At 41.3% G+C, this 19,458-nt stretch overlaps 2 protein-coding genes across 4 annotated transcripts; one reads left to right on the top strand and one right to left on the bottom strand.

The window, feature by feature from the left end:
- Positions 1-251: 251 nt before the first annotated feature.
- On the bottom strand, positions 252-6,663 carry LOC136429030 (very-long-chain 3-oxoacyl-CoA reductase-like). Its single transcript, XM_066418950.1, has 11 exons — positions 6,492-6,663; positions 6,268-6,314; positions 5,836-5,911; positions 4,971-5,078; positions 4,467-4,528; positions 3,923-3,967; positions 3,537-3,571; positions 2,824-2,905; positions 2,324-2,389; positions 1,757-1,906; positions 252-802 (listed from the first exon to the last, which is right to left on the bottom strand). Exons 1-11 carry the CDS (start codon positions 6,655-6,657, stop codon positions 686-688), a joined length of 954 nt encoding a protein of 317 aa, XP_066275047.1. The 5' UTR covers positions 6,658-6,663; the 3' UTR covers positions 252-685.
- A 1,613-nt stretch (positions 6,664-8,276) lies between these two features.
- LOC136429024 (steroid 17-alpha-hydroxylase/17,20 lyase-like) lies at positions 8,277-19,234 on the top strand. 3 transcript variants are annotated; one of them, XM_066418936.1, is made up of 12 exons: positions 8,277-8,508; positions 11,786-11,916; positions 12,266-12,439; positions 12,774-12,867; positions 13,283-13,441; positions 13,839-13,960; positions 14,542-14,628; positions 15,323-15,448; positions 15,936-16,175; positions 16,764-16,923; positions 17,438-17,620; positions 17,685-19,234. In XM_066418936.1, exons 2-12 carry the CDS (start codon positions 11,790-11,792, stop codon positions 17,695-17,697), a joined length of 1,485 nt encoding a protein of 494 aa, XP_066275033.1. In that variant the 5' UTR covers positions 8,277-8,508; positions 11,786-11,789; the 3' UTR covers positions 17,698-19,234. The 3 variants fall into 3 exon arrangements, with proteins under 3 accessions (XP_066275033.1, XP_066275023.1, XP_066275013.1); XM_066418926.1 differs by having other exon boundaries at positions 8,278-8,508; positions 17,438-17,652; XM_066418916.1 differs by having other exon boundaries at positions 8,278-8,508; positions 17,438-19,234.
- Positions 19,235-19,458: the final 224 nt, after the last annotated feature.

The following is a 19,458-nucleotide window of genomic DNA, read 5'->3' as shown; positions in this document are numbered from 1 at the left end:
TATGATCCATTCAGACCGTGAAGGACCCATACTCTTTTCGATAAGTGTGGTGGGTTCTTTAACGTGCTCGAGGTGCGGCTCTCCTCAAACACGGGACCTCCATTTAACATCCTATCCAAGGAACATCCCCAGTAGCCATGTACTATTTTTTTTCCAAGGGCACAACGTCAACGGAATTACTTAAGTCAGTATGAAATATAGAAAGTGTCACGCAAATCATTCCACTTCAAATATATCATCATCAGAGCATCTATCGATATAACTTTAGAACTTTATTGCGCAACAATTGTCACGAGTACAATGTATGGAAATTTGCAGATACATAACAATCGACTATTTCTAATATTTAACAATTTCAAAGAACTTATCTAAACATGAATAACAATAGATCTAATAATGTGCATTCTCATGGCTAAATAGTATACAATGTAATGATGACAATGATACTATTCTGTGTCAGGAATGTAAAACAATGTCTCGTTTTTGCATAGAGTTGTATATGAATTGGCATACAGAGGTAGATATATGATATGTGGAAGTGTTAACCACATGCTTCAACTGCCAGAAACAATGCACATTGTCAAATTAGTTTGTAGTTTGTAGTTTGGAGCCTGGCAGAGGCTACAATCAAATCTTCAGAGGCTACAATCACACGAAGATTGTTTGCAGGACTGGTGCACTGGTGTTAATTTTTCTTCTTGGACTGAAAACTCTTCATACCGATCTCTCGAAACGTCTTCATGGCAGGCAGTGTTACCCAGTTACAGAACATGTCTTGAGGAAACAGGCCCTGCAGCCATAACTGTGGGTGAAACATGGGTTCAGATTAGAATCCATCATAATGTTTATATAACGTTAGAATACAACACGGGGTGTTCCGTATCACCCGAGGTACCAGCCCGACCACTGGTCGGATCGTCCGACGACCGTAGGGCTGGGACTGAGGGTGATGCGGAATACACCGTGTTGTATCTTATTTATGTCATATCTACCCGAGAAAACACACATTTCAATGCGGAATGCGGAAGAAGTTGGGGGAGTTTTGTGTCCTCGAACAAAAAACCGTAAGATTGATTCCAACCTCCGAATACGGTTTTCGAATTTTCGACGGCGGCGCAACCGACGCGCTCGAAATGCATTCTAAATAATATATGGAAGCCCGTGTGATACAACTTAGAACCCCGTGTGATACGGAAAATTATCACACGGTCCGGAAGACCCGTATCGAACGTTTTCGCGGCCCAGGTACGACATAAATTGCCATATAAACATGTTTAGCAACGTTAGACATCCTATATAAGATATAAGGTAGAAATATCTCCATTGTTCGGGAATTGTTCAACGAAAACCTATGATTACTAAAAAGAAACACTTCAGTGCTTTTATTTTGTGTTCACACTAAGCATATCAATTTGATTATGTAAAGTAGTGAAAAATGCAGTCGATGTTATTTTTTGGTCACGTCTGTCATTACGAGGGAAATGTCAAATGGTCGTCATTGCGATTGTGTATCAGACACAAACGCCAAGTATCCACAGTAAGGTCACACTGACAATCTCAAACACGGGACCTCCATTTAACTCCATTTACGGGGACGTCTCTAACCGAATCTAGGTACTCATTTCCACCCGAATGAAGTGAGGAAGTGCCTTTCCCAGGGGTAAAAGATCGATGACATGACGGGATTCGAACCCTGGAGCACTTGGTTCTGAGCCGAAGACTCTGCCGTTACGCCACACGACCCAACACTACTAACCTGCAGTGAGTGCGGAAAGTAACCGCACGTGTTACTCGCCAGTCCGACCGTGTTCAGGGCAGAGCGGACGAAAGACGTAGGGGTCGCCACAAAGAAGTTAGTCGGAAGGCGTCCAGTCATGTTCGTAGACACGAAGGATGAAGTAACAGTCTGAAAGAACATGTGAGAAACACACACATTCGAAACATTTTACTCGTGATGCTTATTCTTATTTTTTACATGTTATGGATTTTTGTACGTGTATGCAATCTGAAAGTGATTGTATATTCATAGTCTCTCCCCCTCTCTCTTTCTCTCTCTCTGTCTCTCCCTCTTTCTCTCTCTCTCTCTCTCCCTCTCTCTCTCCCTCTCTCTCTCTCTCTCTCTCTCTCTCTATATATATATATATATAATATTGTGTATATACATAGAGAGAGAGATTTGCATATTTCGTAGATACATGTAAATCACGTTGATACATGTGTGCATCCTTGAAATCACCATGTCAGCTTCCAAGTAATATCTAGCAAAAAATCCAATTTAAATAATCTAACAGTTAGTATTGAAGTGGCATAATGCTTTACGTACCTGTATAATGATACCCTCATTTTTGTACTCCACTGCCAAGCTCTTGGAGAACAGCATTACAAAGGCCTACCATTGAGAGAAACAAGGAAACATTTGACTCAAAGGGAACAAGCAAAATCACAAAAGCAGTTTGGTATTAACTAAATGATAACTCGAACGTATAATCTTGGGCTTCATTAAACAATTTCAATCTGCATATTTGGCTATTTGCATATTATAAAATGGGGGCCGATAGATAATATGCAAATAAGCCGGATTTTACACGTTTTGCGTTTTCGGCGTTTATTAATGATGGAAATGTGACAAAATGACGGGAAAATGTTGGAAATAAGTTACAAATAAGTTACAAATATGAGTCTGAATGTAGATTTTTCAAATTCTTAATACTTGTAGTTTTGCCCACTAAATTCTACAATACGTCCCTTTAAACAATTTCAATCTGAATGTTAGCCATTGTCAGAAAGCTTATTCACAAAGTAACTGTACGATATGACCCTGACCTTGGTCCCTGCGTAGAGAGCCATCAGCGGGATAGGAACCGTTGCGAAAATAGAAGAGACGTTTATGATCACGCCACTCTTCCTGAAATGGAAGATATGTCCTGTGATCGGTCAGTTGAAACAACGTTAAAGTGACCAAGGACAACAAAGCAAGCCATCGTTCAGTTCCAGGACGGCAATGGGTTCTCGGTAAGGTCAGAGTTAAGGACCCTCATACATGTCATATGTAAACAAAAATGTACGTGGCAATATGTACGAACAAAGACAAGCGAGTGACCCTAAACTTTGACCTCACCCACAGACTAGGCGTAACTTCACATTGGGAACTGTGAGATGACTTATTAATCAAGGATAAAGTACGTCAGGACCTGATAGGACAGAATGAGTGAAATATTTTAGGTCATTCAAAACCAGTTATGCTAGGGTCACATTTCTAAGCCGGGGCCCGACCGGGCTGTTTGAGAAAACTAAGAGTAGAAAATGCATATCTAGAATATACGTAATTTCTTGTAAGGAGTATGTTTTCTACGCTTTGTGTGTTTTGTCGTCTTTTATGTCGAATTCTTCGTTCCCGAATGCTACCCGGCCGACCCCCGCTTTGGAAATGTGACCCTAGCATAAGATGAACCAATATTCCATGACCTTTTCCGAATACGGTTAAAAAGTAGAAGTATAAACATACAATTTATGTCTGGACATGTTTGACAATGTACCTCTCCACCATTCCGGGCAGCACAGTCTTGGTCATCTGAAAGTTAAGAAATAGACTATCAAAAAAGAAAAGAAAAGAAACCGAAACGAATTAAGAGTATCATCATAATATGTAGTAGACAAGCAACACCTCATAGTATCTTTTATCAATATTGCTTAACACAGAATATATGTTTAGATTGTACTAGATGAATGTAACAAGTATGTAGTCTTGTACAATATTTTGTCTTGCATTAAACCTGTTACAATTGTTGTGCGATAAACTTTCACTTGACTTGACCATAAAAAAAAGGAATTTTGTTTTAATTTATTCTTACTGATATCATGATGCTATGTAATCGTGGAACAGTTGAACATTCAGCAAACAAAGTTTCACTCTCAAACATACCTTGATCATGGAAATGACGTTGCAATAAATCATCGGCTCGGTAACCTGCGGGCGGTAGGAATTTGATTCGTTGATCAAGGTTTAAAGTTAAAAGTTAAAATCGTCCCACACCATAATTGATGTATAAGGTGGTGTCCATCCCCGTTTCGTAGCCCTGGGCCACACTTGTGGTGCAATCACTGTATCAGGGGGCTAGTCCACTGGTAGTGGAGTGTGTTTAACTTCCATACTGTTTCAGAAGTATGTACCATTTTTATAAAGTCTTTGGTATGACTCAGTGCGCCTCTTGTCCAGAAGTGTCCTAACCTGGGGCTTGAACCTTCTGGTCCAAGTAATTTGAACCAGATGTGTGGCAAGTACCAGAAACGCAGACCACTACACCACAGGGATACTCATGGTTCAAGTTCCCTCACTAGTAAACTACACTTTGCCTAGAAGCATGTGTATGGGGATGATTGTAGCTGCAAACGTACGGACAACAACTAATTACAATACCCGGAGGTGAAAAAAAAAAAAAACAGTTTGCACGGTACTGCATACACACCTCATCTTCCACCTGGAGGAAAAGATCTGGGTACCTGGATGCCTTCATACCCACGTTGTTAACTGAAAAAGAATTAAAAACGTAATTTGAATGCTATCATATTCTGAAGTAATTCGAACTTCCGTGATTATAAAAAAGGTATTGGGAACGTGGCCCATGAAAATTACATAAAGTAGGGCGTAGGTAAGTTAAAACTGTCGCATACATTAAAAAGCTTCAAACTTGTGCATTGGGAAACTGGCGGTGGCACAGTGGGCATATGGACTTATGACTTAAACATGACATGTACCAGCGAGTAGTTGGCCATATTCTTCAATTCAGGTTTCATGAATTTTATTAACCCGGCCCGCATCTTACGTTTGATGAAAAGGATCCTGAATTAGGTCATATCTTTTAACTTTAAGGTACAAGCAACGGTTACTGATATGCATGTGAATAAATATGTCAACAAGTTGTATGGGAATATATATATATGAATCTACTAGTGGCGGTAGTGTTACTAACCAAGACAGGCAATGTCGAGTCCTTCCAACTCCTGTTGGATGTTGCCGTAGATTTGGGATGAGCAAAAATCTGCCACCACTATCTTTGTCCGGACCCCGGCCTTACTTTCTGTCAACAAGGATAGGATTCATAATAACGTCTACGCCTCTGTTACAGTCCATCGAAATGGCACACAGAAGCGTGGGAATAACAAATGATCAGTTTAAAGGCATCCAGAGCATTTTATGAGGCTTGAAACTTGAATAAGAAAACTCCAATTTCTAGTCATGATCATTCCGCATATATCCCACACATAGTAAGTTTCAATAACACTACACCATTACATATCGACATTAAAGTAGCAAAGATACGATGTCGTTGTGTGGTGAGAACTGATAGAAAATCCAAACCCGAATAGACTGATCCTGACTGTCCATCACAATTAGCGTTTCGACCAATGAGAGAGTGATTGCATGTCCGTCAAATTTTGCTTTTTATGTTTTGATTTTGCATTTCTACGTTTTGATGGCGGTGGGCGGGGCTATGGTATTGGTCTATTTACACTAGGCACGTGAAACTAAAAGATCACAACGTAGCTTATTTTTGTCCCTCTTTTGAGCACTTTTGATAAGAAATCCGCACGCAAATGTGGTAAACAGGGGCATTAAATGTCAATTCAATCATAAAGATTACAGCAACTAGAATATTTCCAGTTTTCAAGCCTCATATAATGCTCTGGGTGCCTTTAAAGAAAACATGCAAACTTTTCAATGACACCCACATCATGCTAATCCGAACCTTTTTTGTTTAGTTCAGATAAAGATAGAATGCAGTGTGCATTTTACAAATGTAAACTCAAAGAAAGACGGAGAAATCTAAATACTACCGATCTCTGCGGCTACAGCCTTCAGCTTGTCCTCTGATCGGCTGATCAGGACAATGTTCAGCCCACGAGCTGCGAGCTGAAAGATGTGTGAACATCATTCTACTTGCAAATTCAAAAAATCAGTACGAATAACATAGATTATATCAATCTAAAAAGGCAACATTTGCGAGCGAATAATGTATATTCCATTCCCCCTGTATCAAAAAGGACTGTTTCAAAAGCATCCCTTTGTAGCAATGGACCATTATCCAACGATTGACTATAATTTTAATTCATAACGACCAATCTGTATCTGTATCTATACAGCCGGTATAACCGCCATTCGGCGTAACACACCAGCTTAAAAAAGCAAAGCATCGACACAAACTGGTTGGACGACAAAATGACCCTCCATTGCATGCGATTGCGAAGGGACCTAAAAAGTGACCCTACCTGATCTGCATACGCCTTGCCTATCCCATCGGTGGAGCCTGTAACAACTGCAAGATATAGAAAAAGTAGACATTTAGGCTTTCTTTCTTCCCAAATACCAAGCATCGGAGTAGCTACCGTATATCCAAAAGGTATCAGCCGTCCACTAAAACAACCTCCTCATAATGATCAAAGGTCAAACAACATTGTTTTTTGTTTTTTTTTGCAGCAAGCTCCACTCTTACCTGCCCAACGTCCTGCGTAGTTTCTGAAGTCTAAGGACAATCCAAGAGGTCCAGAAAGCAAGTAGAGTCTTATTGTCTGCCAAACGCCCCATAGCACCTTGATTCCGACGTACGCCAACGCAACTATCCCGACTGCTTCTAAGCCGCTGCCGCCAAACACCGCCATTTTGTCCCCTCGAGCTCGTTGTCAAATTGATTAAGTGTCCTGGGAAAAATGGACACAATCAATACAGTTTATAACAACAGAAGATTCGCCTAATCAACAGAAGATGCAATGGGCCAATGAAAATTACATGAAGCACACATTGAAAAGCTTCAGACTCTTACAGTGGCAACAGCTGGCTGTGCCGTATGGATCTAAATTTATAATCTATACATGATGTGTACAGTAATTATCAACCCGAACCACATCTTATGTTTGATGAAAAAGAGGGTTGGAGTAAATATAAAATCATATAATTATATTGTACTTATAGTGTATTTATTAGTAATTTGCGCTCGTCTTGTATAATTAACATCTCATTATGTCAATAATACTAGAAGGTTGGAGTAAATCTGCAACTCGAGCCATATCTAGGATGGATGCTGTTCAATTTTTATCAAATAAAAGAATATCATAAATACTTGTGCTTATTAGTTACTGCATACCGAAACAACAGGTCCATAACCTTATACCTTTGCCAAATGATGTTAACCTTTCTGAGGGACGTATTATAAATGTTTACCATTGATTATACAGTACCAGTAAGGTCCTCATTTATTCGATTCGAACTGGGTTTTTTTAAAGGTAAACGATTAAAATTTGCTGTGTCGTATATTTTTCCAACTCATGACCGTCTTCCCAAGAAACTATTCCTGTCGGTCATTGACCTTATTTGAAATGTCACGCAGGAAGTGAACAAGGGATTGATATGTCAAAGGTCGGCAAACAAAGCTTGCTACGCGCTAGCGGTCGAAACCAAAGGGGTCTATATACTCGATTGTTCCCTATATGAAGATGAACGGCAATCGCTGTTTTAGACAATAGAAATATACAAAATGTCAAAGCAGGACACTTTTATAGAACCAACATATAATGGACAAAGTATCTAGTCATGTTTCCAAATGTTTCAAAAAGAGAGAAGAAACTACTGGGTGATCAACATTAGTTTAGCAATAGTCCACAGTGTGTCTGTTTTTCAGTTTTCAATGTTAGAATGTGGCATTTTATCAATTCATGTTTTGCATTATGCTTCTTATAGACCACGTGTGGTCATCAGTGCAATTAGTCCATTTGGGCAGGAATATGCAATAAAGACTATTATTATTATTATACAAAGGAGACACTCACTGTGACTTTAAGATAACATAGACCTAACCGTTTCACACGAGGTCACACGATTTTCCAGTTCCACACACACACACACTCACGCACGCACGCACACACACATACACACACACACATAAACACACACACACACACACACACATAAACACACACACACTCACACACACACGCACACACACTCACACATACATACATACATACACACACATACACACACGCACATACACGCACACATCTACACACACACACACGCACATAAACACACACACACACACACACACACACACACACACTCGTATTTGTATGAAAACGCTTCGAAGTATTATTATAGAAAAGGCATACGATGAAAAATTGCTGTACCGCCCAAGAAACTCATCCTGCCGGTCGTTGACCTAATGTGTCACGCAAGTAAACGAGGGATTGTGATGTCAAAGGTCGGTAATTGCGCAAACAAAGCTAGCTACGCGCTAGCGGTCGAACAGCTAGCTACGCGCTACTTCGATGGGGTCTATATAAAGGAGCCACTCTAGAGAGAGCCACTCAGTGAGGTCACACCATTTTCCTGGGGAGACCAAAGGGGTTTCCGTTACCAACGCCAAAAGCTTTCTTTTCCTCAACTCAACGCACCGACTTGTGAATGTACGTCATTGTCTGATCCTTCGGCTTCGTGTGAGGACTCGGAAACAACAGGTACTGTGCAAGACTGCTTTACCTCTTTATTAGAACAAGATCGTGAAATCTCCTGTCCTGTAAGTCGCGTCCATGATTCTTGACTAGCGAGGTCTTTACATAGGAAAGTTCTAGTGAGCCTCCAGTCCTGACTGGCTCGGAATTAGTCAACCGTAGTATCCGTACCCTGGAATCCATACCATCGGGGGCTCCTCGATATCTCTGCGGCACTGTGAGTGACCCCCGCCCGCCCAGACAGCTTAGTCCGCTCGGGGTGTGTTTACGGCCTTAGATTAGATTACGTCGCCACTGGGAAAGTAGGGTGGCAAGCGGAAGTAGTAGTAGCGGTAGGAGGGCTAGCAGAAACGGTTCAATAAAGCAAACTGGGCCCGGTAAAAACCCCTAAGCCGACCCTTAGTGACTGGGACCAGGCTATAGTATCCGTGATCACCGAGCCAGGCTGAGGGCATTTCATTATTTGCGTGCAGGATTGGGTGGGTGGGGGGGTGATTTTCAGTTGGGGGACATCTGTAGGTGAGCCGTGTATTGGTGCGTTGCCGACGTATGTAAACTGATGACTCCCTTGGGTACGCCTCTGGGCTTGTTTGAGTAAACTGTTGGTATGTGTCCTATATATCAACAGGGTGGTGAGGCGGGCAAGAGAAGGGGCCACTGCAGGAGCGTTTTTCCGGTATCCATTCATTCAGTCAGTCGGGCGGCCACAACTACCTGTCTCACTTTGTAACCATTGCCCTTGTGTTGGGGGGGGGGGGGGGGGGGTATTGAGGGCTGTCCGTTTGTATGTCTGTGAACAGCATAACTAAGTTAATAAGGATGGAACTTTATGATATTTCTTATGTTTGGTACATGGGTCTTAGGCGTCATGGCACTGTATTCCAAGTGGGGTCGCACCGGCGCCTTGTTGACCCCTGACCCGTAGGACTCTACCAGCTTTGCTAGTGGCGTGTTATATTTGATCTTTTATGTGGGTGTTCCCAAGTGACTTGACGGAGATGGTTAACACGTCTCTGCGTGGTGTGATGGTAGTTTGTCTTAATAAGGGGGCCTGAGTAGTATACAACTACAAAGCCTTAAGCTGAACACAAGTCTGGAATGACAGTCCAGTAAATGGATGAGCCGGGCCTCAACTGGAAGAGATCTTCCTACCTGGCCGAACGGATCTACTCTACTCTATCATAAAAATGCAGACATAACCGCATTCCTTTGCGGGAAGGAATTTGCCAATATTACAATTTAGATAAGATTGAGGACGAGTGTCATTTTGTTGTTGATTGTACACCATACAGTCAGAGAAATTTCAAAGATAAGTTTCCTACTTTTCGATATTAAAAATGCAGACATAACCGCATTCCTTTGCGGGAAGGAATTTGCCAATATTACAATTTAGATAAGATTGAGGACGAGTGTCATTTTGTTGTTGATTGTAACGTTGGGTAACCTAAATTCGTGGGGTACTTAAAGTCGGGATTTTTCGAAAACGGGGTATTTAGGGATATGTGCTAGATGCAAAATCAGTTATAACGCCAGCAATGCAAAGCAGATAGACTAACGTATTCAGAACACTGGCTGAAAAGCTTCGATAACCATGCATTAGAAGTTGGCGACGTCAAAAACTCTCCGTCCCTTATTGACAGAGTCTGAGGGCTTCGTGGGAGAATCACCCAGCACGGTTGTTCGCTGGTTTATAAGACAAATGTCACATCTCCTGCCTGCTAAACACAATTATTTATAAGACAACTTATTACAATCTCTTTTGCTAACCTGCAACTGGATTCTAAGTGTGATCAATCATCAAAACTCCTCTCTGTTGCTACAACCTACGGCACGTGTATTTTCCCGCCGCCATATTGTTAACCAGAATCCTGTTGTCAAGCAGACGACAAAGGTTTGTGAGGAACACTTTTTGTCTAAATGCTGCGTGTGATAGTGGACTGAGGAAGATGTTTTCCTCAAAGTTTGCTCCTAACACAACAAGGAACACATGGACATAGTAGTATTACCATTGCTACGGCATCCAGCTAACTTCCCATGAATAATGTAACGTTACACGTTGCCCGATGATGACGATGGGCCGACTTTGAGTGAAGTTCTACCGACTCAACACACGGGTTGTTCCGGAACTGGCCTGATGTGTGCGCTACGGCCGTTTTTTCGTGTATTTTTTTTACTTGGACACGTCTATATCCATAGCACTCTCCTCAAGCCAAGGATAGAACGAATAGCTGCTGTATAAAATGTGATTAGCGGTAAGATATTCAAGACGAATCTTCTCTCCCGAATTAATGTGCCCCCCTGTCCGACAGCACCGTAATTGTGCGTGCGGCGGACGGTAGTTTCAAGTTGAAATATTATGGTGTCAGCACGACTAGAGACAAAATCTACCATATATATGATTAGTGCAAAGATAGTACATGATACTGACAGAATAATAGAAAAAAAGGATGGTTTATTGTTCTGCTAGATTGATTTCAGTCAACCATTATCGGAAAAATCCCGAATTTAGGTTACCCAACGTTACACCATACAGTCAGAGAAATTTCAAAGATAAGTTTCCTACTTTTCGATATTTAGGGAGCACAGAAAAACTCGTATTCCTTATGTAACTAGACAAACCATGTACTATAGGCTCCATACGTTCATACATCTACAACTGTCTTAAGAAGCTAGAAGAAATTGAACATTACATGTACATAACAGTATTCATGAATTAGTCTTTAGATGTTGTAGAATACCACGTTTTTAATATCACTGTAAATATACCACTCATTTATCACTATTGCCTTTACTTAGCTTGTGAGAGCAGAAAGGTATTTCATTCATTGTTAAGTGTAATCGTAGTCGCAGGAGGTGTGCATGTGGGATTAGTGGGGCTTATACTTATAGGGCACCTCGACCCAGTAATCACCCTCCCGATACGGTGTTGTTGTTCGTCCGTCGTAGTCGACGATGACCGGGGACATCACACTGTCGATTATATGAATGACATCCTCTGGGAACCCCAAAACTGATGCGAAAAAAAAAGTTCAAACAAAATCCACCTGGCCAGCTCATCTAGGCAAAGGACTGTTTACAACCTATGTGCCTTGAACTTTGACCTTAGACCACAATGCATCACACTGCACATGCGCAATCGGAACTGTCCGGTGGCGTATGGACAGCCAGGCGATAGGGAATTCAAATGATAACCTTCATAGAAAACCCTCATTAACCTCAAAATTTATGGCTAGTAGATATATAATTATGTACATTTAATGTCTTTTCTTCACATTTCCTGTAGGACGATGTGGTTGATGACGCTAACTGTGGGGTTAGTGACCCTGGTTTTGGTCACGTGGTTGAGGGACTATGTAAAACGATGGCGGATGCCCCCTGGTCCATTCTTCTGGCCAATCATCGGAAACCTGTTCTGTACGTATCTTGTATCACTACTGCACTAGTATCTAACTAAAAATAGATAGGTCCTCTATTTTTGTACATCATCTATGGAAGTAACTTGGCACTTTGCACGACTTTCTTCACTCCACCTAGGTGTGAATGGGTACCTGGCTTCGGTTGGGGAAGGTCGTATTGAAGTCACCTGCTGGTGCCGAATGGCAGCCTCCCAGACCCTTGCGACAGTTCCACAAAGTGCAAGTGTGGAGCAAATATGCATCTGTTGTGTATTATGTGATTGTAAACCCTGCAGCAATTCAGCACTGGCTGCCATTGCACGGGTAATTTCTTATCAATGAACCATTATCATTATACTTTGATACAGCGTTTGGTGGACAGTTCTTCTTGACTTTCATCGACCTCGCCAAGACGTACGGAGACGTTTTCAGCCTGAAGCTGGGCATGACGGACGTGGTTGTGCTGAACAGTCTGGATGCTGTTAAGGAGGCCCTCGTTAAGAAGGGTGTTGACTTTGCAGGCAGGCCGAAGACGCTGTCAGGTAAGTTCTGTGTAGCTACGAGAATCGGAAAGTACAGTGGACAGTGACGGTAGAGAAATGAGTGAGTGAAAGTGTGGTAATGTGCTCTAGAGTACACTATGGTCGTGTCCACATGAGATCCTAGCTACCCTAAATCTATAAATATATACAATTCAAAAAAGTACCAGACCCCAGAGTCTGCTGAGTCCAGTGGACCAAAAATTACAGATTGTTAACATCTTCTTGCTCCTTACACAGGCATTCGAAGACGACACCATTGATAGACTCGCAACGATAGACATGCAAAGAAAGCATGGATAGAAATCATTTTGACGAAAATGGTATTTTCTTTCAGGGGACATATTTACAGAAGGTGGGAAGGACATCGCCTTCACCGACTACAGCCCGACATGGAAGCTGCACCGGAAACTGTTCCACAGTGCCATCAGGTATGCTGTGGTCAGTGTGTAGCAAACTCTAAGCTAATCAAAGAGATCTGTTCCCATTTTGGAACGACGAAAGCGTTGTTGTTGTTGTTGTTGTAGGAGAGTAGGGGTCCTTCCTGGTGAGTGGTTCAAAAGCTACAGTCCTATGGCCACGCATGGCGCAATTGTCGTATTGAGGTCACCTGAGTTAGCGCCGAATGGAAACCGCTCCTGACGCTTGCAAAATAGCCCCACAAATTGTAACCTCCTGTATTGACGGAAATTGTGACAGTTTCGGTGTTACGAAATATTGATATATTATAATGACAATTACATTGGCGATAGTAGCAAACTAGCAACTATCTACAAACCTCAGCGTTAAAATCATCAACTCATAATCTTTGCTTAATCTTACACATTTATGATTTATCGCCTTTAGGGGTTACGCTTCTGGAGAGAACCTACAGAGTAAAGTCCACGAGTCTCTGGAGGACATCATCACTGAGTTTTCCAAGATGGAGGGTCGAGCAGTCGACCTTGAGGACTACATTTACAAGCTGGTCTACAACGTCATCTGTTCCGCTGCTTTCGGTGTAAGGTAACCTAATCTACTAGTTTGTCCTTTTACATACATGTGGTTATGAAGGGGGCAATATCTCTAAGTCGTCAATTCAGTAGGTGGAACCGTACTCCTGTCATTACTTCTGTCAAGTCAAAATTCAAAGAAAAAAAAAGGATTACCCAAATGTGTATGAAAGTCACTGTCTACACCCGGATTCATTCAATGAGGAAATTGTCATCTTTCTTGTGCTATATTTGTTTGTTTATTGGACTTACACGAATGTACGTACATAACAATTTTTTTCATGCATCGGTTATCCATATTCGACCAATTGAAACATGCCGCGTCAACACCCGAAAACATTACATATCAAAGAAGATTTGGGGGAAAATGCGAAGACTAGCTAGAATAATCAAGACTTTGTATTGAGCAGGTACAACATGGACGACGAGGAATTCAAAACTCTGATGAAAGTAAGCAAGGACGCCGCCGAAGTATTTGGCCAAGGCACTCTCGCTGACGTCTATCCCTCGCTTCGGTACCTGCCTTTACCAAGTGAGTAGATAAATATGTATTTACTTCAGCATGTATGGACGGAGGCACTGTTTTGGTGTGTTTGGGGTGATAGGGGTCAATGATATTACAGTGAAATATATCAATGTCGACATATGTGGATATATACATGTATATCTAGAGAGAAATAGAGAGGGAGAGAGAGAGAGAGAGAGAAATAAATAAATAAATAAATAAATAAATAAATAAATAAATAGATAAAAAATATATGTAGTTCTTGGGAAAATGACAGCGAAGAGATTGGTATTCGACCGGTTTCGACTTTGTCTGCCTTTCTCAAGAAGATATATATATATATATATATATATATATACAGACGTCCACATCTACATATTACACTGTAATATCACTGTAATATCATAAATAGATATATTTATAACATATTGCTGGTCCGGAATATCATCCAAGCAATGACGGCCAACCTCAGTGAAATGAGTGAAAAGCGACGAATATGAGTGAGTGAGGGAGAAATTAACCAAGGCAATGGATTACACTATCATATATACAATATAAATTTACTACAAGTAGGTCAAAGATAAACACGGTTTTTACCTCCTACACAGCCATAACTGCCGTAAAGAAAATGACCGGAGAGTTCTTTGGGATCTTCCAGCGTCACTTGGAGCAACACAAGGAAACATTTGACCCAAGTAAGGCGACATCAATCTTTTTAATCTCCATGAAAAATGGGAATATTGCTTTGCGTGTGTCTGTGTGTGTCTGTGTATGTGTGTGTTTGTGTTTCCGGATTGTTGTAGTCAGCACAACTCAAGAACCTCTGGGTGGATTATGATGATATTTGGTATGTGGGTAGGTGTTGAGTAGACGAAGATCAAGGTCGATTTTGGGCCCCCTGGTATGTGACCTTGGTACTACAGCAGAACAAGTTTTTTTTATCGTTTGACCTGGACGTGCTGTGGTCTTCATCTTTTTTTCACATGAAACAACTTGTTTGTCTGGGCAAGGCTACAGAGGATACAGGATGGGGAGGCACATGAATGGACAACCAATCCCTTCTTGGCCTTGGCAACAAAAAATCATTGATTGTTGAGTTAATTCTTTGTAATTGACAAATTATTAGAAAACCTTAAACATCATTGAGGGGTAGAGACGTCGGGGATCATTGAGATCGATTGGAAGAGGCGTTCTAAAATACCGTGATGACTTAAATTTAAAAGTTTTGACGCACAACGGTTTATTACTTTATTGATCTTCTTCATACTCTTAACGAAACGAAATTGCCTCTGTATGATTCTCACTTAAGGAAACAAAAATAGTTTCATGAGGCACATCTTCATCTTAAGAAATTTGTCCCTAAAATGAATCTAATGTACGCTTCTGCAGGCAACCTCCGTGATATCACAGATCACATGATCAAGGCTCAGAAGGACGCTGAGGAGGAGGGAATCCATGACGTCACCGCTCTCACAGACACTCATCTCAGGCAGACTATCGGTGATATCTTTGGGGGTAGGCAAAAGGTTTTCCTTCAATTGTTGACGTCACGTATCAATAAAGTCTGTAACTCTCGCGAGTTTACGTTCGGAAGTGATTGGTCATTATTGATCCTGAAGAAGGCGACAGTGGTCGTTGAAAATATGATCCATGTAGACCATAGCGTTGAAAGAAAGTTTAGCATTGTACTATGCATATGATTACTACCAACACAGATGAGCTTCCATGATAGTTTTTCCTTCTCTTTTGCACTCTAATCACTACACCACACATCAGACAATGTCCAGTGCTTTATTTTGTATCTGGTATCTATTTCTAATGTATGTGTACCTACTCTAAAGTTGCATACGACTGTCTGCCAAACTGCATCATTGTGCAGAATCAGCTATATGTACATGTCTATGCCGATTGCAATCAGGTGTAAAACTTCGTATAAACGTATTTGCATTATAAATTTCAACGTACAACACATTTTGGTGCAATGTGAATATGCTTTCCGCAGGTGGCACAGACACAACGATCATGACCCTCCGATGGGCCATCCTGTTCCTCGCTGCCCACCCGGAGGTCCAGGAGAAGGTGGCTGCTGAGTTGGACGGTGCGGTGGGCCGTGACAGGCTGCCTGAGCTGTCCGACCGTGAGGCCACTCCGTACACGGAAGCGACCATCCATGAGGTCATGAGGATTGGATCCATTGCCCCTCTATCTTTGCCGCACGCTACAACTGTCGACACCACGCTCAGTATGTTTTTTTGTTGTTGTATACTTACGTGTATCCGTCGGACTATTTTTGGTATATCTCGCGACTTTACGTTTAAGCCCCTGTCAAACTTGTGCGTATAGCCGTTGCGTGTGAGTTGCGCATTGACATTTTTTTCCATACGCCGCCGTGCACACAATACGCATATCACACGCATCCCGATCGATTTGTGTAAGTTTTATGTACGCCAGCATAGGCACAATATGGCCCAGTAGGTACGATAGTTTGGGGTATTAACGAAATTACGCTAATACGCAAGTTATTCGTTATAGATATTTTTCGATTATTTTGATGTATGTGTGAGGCACATCTAACATATGAATAACAAAATGTGAGTCACACATTCGTCAAAATAATCGAAAAATTTCACAACTGTTGTGGGTACGGCTGCGTATTGCATTTTGTCTATACGCAACTCACGCGCAGCGTTATACGCTCAAGTGTGACAGGGCCCTTTGCACTGTACATTACGACCAACACAGGTGAACTTCCATGATAATTGTTCCATCCTTGTTTAACCATTGTTAACGTTCACACGTTGCTTTACCATCCGAACCTGCACCCCCTCAGGAGGTTACCAGATCCCTAAGGGTACTTGGATCATGCCGAACCTGTGGGCCCTGCACCATGACCCTGCCACCTGGGGAGATCCGGACGTTTTTCGGCCTGAGCGCTTCTTGGATGAGAACGGAAAGCCAATACCGAAACCTGCGGCTCTGATGCCTTTCAGGTTGGTACGAAGTTAAAACCCAATGTTAGAAAGGAATCCCGTCGTCTTGCTTGCTAGCAACTGTTAGAATATGACTAGAGCTGATAAGATTGGATTCCAGGCTACCCTACTTACGGGCATGATAAAAGTAGCTCTTTCAACCGGGCAGCGACATTTGAGATGTAGTAACATGTTCTACTCCTGAGGATGATGACCGTATTAAAAGGACACATTATGTGTGTACTGTATCTCTGCGGATGTGCTGTTGTGTTTAGCATTTTCAGCGGTTATCTTTGATGTCTGTTAAATGAATATCGCTTTCTTGAGAAAGACAAAAATAATAAAGTCGAAAACGGTCGAGTTCCGTCTCAGCGCTGTCATTTTCTGAGCTACGAATGGTGTATATCGCATTTTTATAGTTAAGGTACTTTTAACGTGAGTAGTATTATCATTATTATAACATGTTGCTTTAACTTTCTTGGAACGAGCTGAAGAAGCATAGAATGACTGTCTTGTCTCTCTCTGTCCCCATCAGTGCCGGACGTCGTGCCTGTCCGGGTGAGGCAGTGGCAAAAGCAGACACCTTCCTCCTGCTGGGGGGACTGGTCCACAACTTCCGCTTCCGCATTCCTGAGGGCGAGGGGCCTCCCGACCTCACCCCTGATAAGAAGGGCGGAGGCGCCGGCAGCTTACCCTCCCCGTACAAGGTGGTGATGACCTGCAGGAAGTGAATGTTTGTTTGGTGATGACCTGTAGGAAGTAAATGTTTGTTTGGTGATGACCTGCAGGAAGTGAATGTTTATGACCTACAGGAAGTGGATGATGAAGTCATACGATGTCAAAGTCAAAGACTTACCACAAATGCCCTGTCACAAAACATCTCAAGTTATACGTTAAGCTCGATTACCAAGACAACGAGGCATGATGATTCATTATCAAAAGGATCATCAACGTTAGAAACATATTTGCTCAGGGCCCAGTTAATTTAGAAAGTGCCCCCACCCACTGTGACCTTGCTGTGAAGTGAGAATTGACCCCCATAACCAAGGAGATTTAAAATTCAACTTTATATCCCTTTGACATAACAAAATGAACATATGAATTATGATTTTACCCGACTGCTTTCAAGCTAAAATCAAAGGCAGGAGCAGATACGCATACTGGTCAAAATATTTTTCTCTGCTGGTTTTCAAGGAAACATTATCAAACCATGCAAGATGATCCAGAATAATTGTAACAAAGTTTCATGTTCGAAACAACTTTCAGTTTTTTTTTGAAAACCAACCTTGTGTTAAAATTTGATATTTCAAGTCAGCACTGTCAAAGTTGTTACAAGATGTCTAATCTATATTTGCAACTTGAAAATGTCCTTCTAGCGGTTGAATTAGCTTGTGTAGTTGTGTGTCAAGAAATATGCCTTGTAACGCAGTGTTACATTTGCCTTCTATTGTGGTGTCAACATGGTATCTTAAAAATCCAGTATAGTCTGGAGGTCTGTAGAACTGCACGTGTAACTTCCAGCCAATATCTGTATTCTGGGTTGCGTAAGGCTAAATTCTTCATATGCAACCATACATCAATTCTTTATCCGTGTTCCGTACTTTTTAGAACTGTTTGGAGAGTTACTTTTGATTATCAATGTGTTAGCCAGGCCTCTACCGATGTGAATACCACGGCAGACTGTAGCAAACTGAGCTCTTGTATTTTACGTTAGCTCAATTTATCAGGTGATTTTGTAGTGCAAGTTTCCTCTTAAATTCATTTCTTTTCGCATGAGCTAAATTTCACGGTAGCTTACGGTAGTAATATAATTCATAATTATGTTGTACAGTACAGCAGTAATACAATAGCTTGGGTGCCATCCAATTATTAATCATTAATTTTTCAGGGCAGTAAGTGTAAGAGCCCCGATAGTTACAACCAATGTCCGTTAGAAAATCACCCCAGGCTTTCATTTGTTTGTATTACAGTACTGTAATATTGATACTAAAATAAAATCATAATATTTGTATATCATTAAAATAAAATATTAAGTATAACTAATAATGATGATAGTAATATTAGGAGTAAAAGTAATATCAATAATGATGATAATAATGTTACTTAGAATTTTAATACTATATTGATATTGATATTAAGATTTATCAATACTAACATGAAACATAACTGTATTTACATACCCGGTAAACCACGTCATGGCGTGACACACTGGGTTTGTACTGGAGACGATTCCTGACAACACAAACTTAGTCACCTGAAAGTCTAGAAAATGTGTTAGTTTTACTTATGTTATAACAATTGAACGGTAGAGCAATAAAGCATTTAGCAAACACGCTACATCGTCATACTTACTGTGATCAGATTTAATCTTATTTCAAGTACACATAGGTGAAACAGTTGTGCAAAAAAACAAATATCAAGATGATGCAGCTACCGGTTAGCCTGAGTACCAACTCCGTAGTGACCGCTGGCTCAAAAGAATTCGCTTGCTAACCACGGAGTCTGACCTTGCGCGTATCCGTAACGGCTGTCTCATTATCACGTAATGAGGGGAAT

This window comes from Branchiostoma lanceolatum, chromosome 1, assembly GCF_035083965.1.
Source record: "Branchiostoma lanceolatum isolate klBraLanc5 chromosome 1, klBraLanc5.hap2, whole genome shotgun sequence".
Lineage (NCBI taxonomy): Eukaryota > Metazoa > Chordata > Leptocardii > Amphioxiformes > Branchiostomatidae > Branchiostoma > Branchiostoma lanceolatum.
This window is presented reverse-complemented; position numbering and strand designations above follow the sequence as displayed.

What these genes read in the sequence shown, in the direction of transcription:
- LOC136429024 (XM_066418936.1), top strand. Translation starts at nt 11,790, where the DNA reads ATGTGGTTGATGACGCTAACTGTGGGGTTAGTGACCCTGGTTTTGGTC. An exon ending in CAGGCCGAAGACGCTGTCAG is followed by an intron (nt 12,440 to 12,773) that starts GTAAGTTCTGTG and finishes ATTTTCTTTCAG; the next exon opens with GGGACATATTTACAGAAGGT. An exon ending in CAAGGAAACATTTGACCCAA is followed by an intron (nt 14,629 to 15,322) that starts GTAAGGCGACAT and finishes ACGCTTCTGCAG; the next exon opens with GCAACCTCCGTGATATCACA.
- LOC136429030 (XM_066418950.1), bottom strand. Translation starts at nt 6,657, where the DNA reads ATGGCGGTGTTTGGCGGCAGCGGCTTAGAAGCAGTCGGGATAGTTGCG. An exon ending in GCAAGGCGTATGCAGATCAG is followed by an intron (nt 5,912 to 6,267) that starts GTAGGGTCACTT and finishes CACATCTTTCAG; the next exon opens with CTCGCAGCTCGTGGGCTGAA. An exon ending in ACTTTCCGCACTCACTGCAG is followed by an intron (nt 803 to 1,756) that starts GTTAGTAGTGTT and finishes TTTCACCCACAG; the next exon opens with TTATGGCTGCAGGGCCTGTT.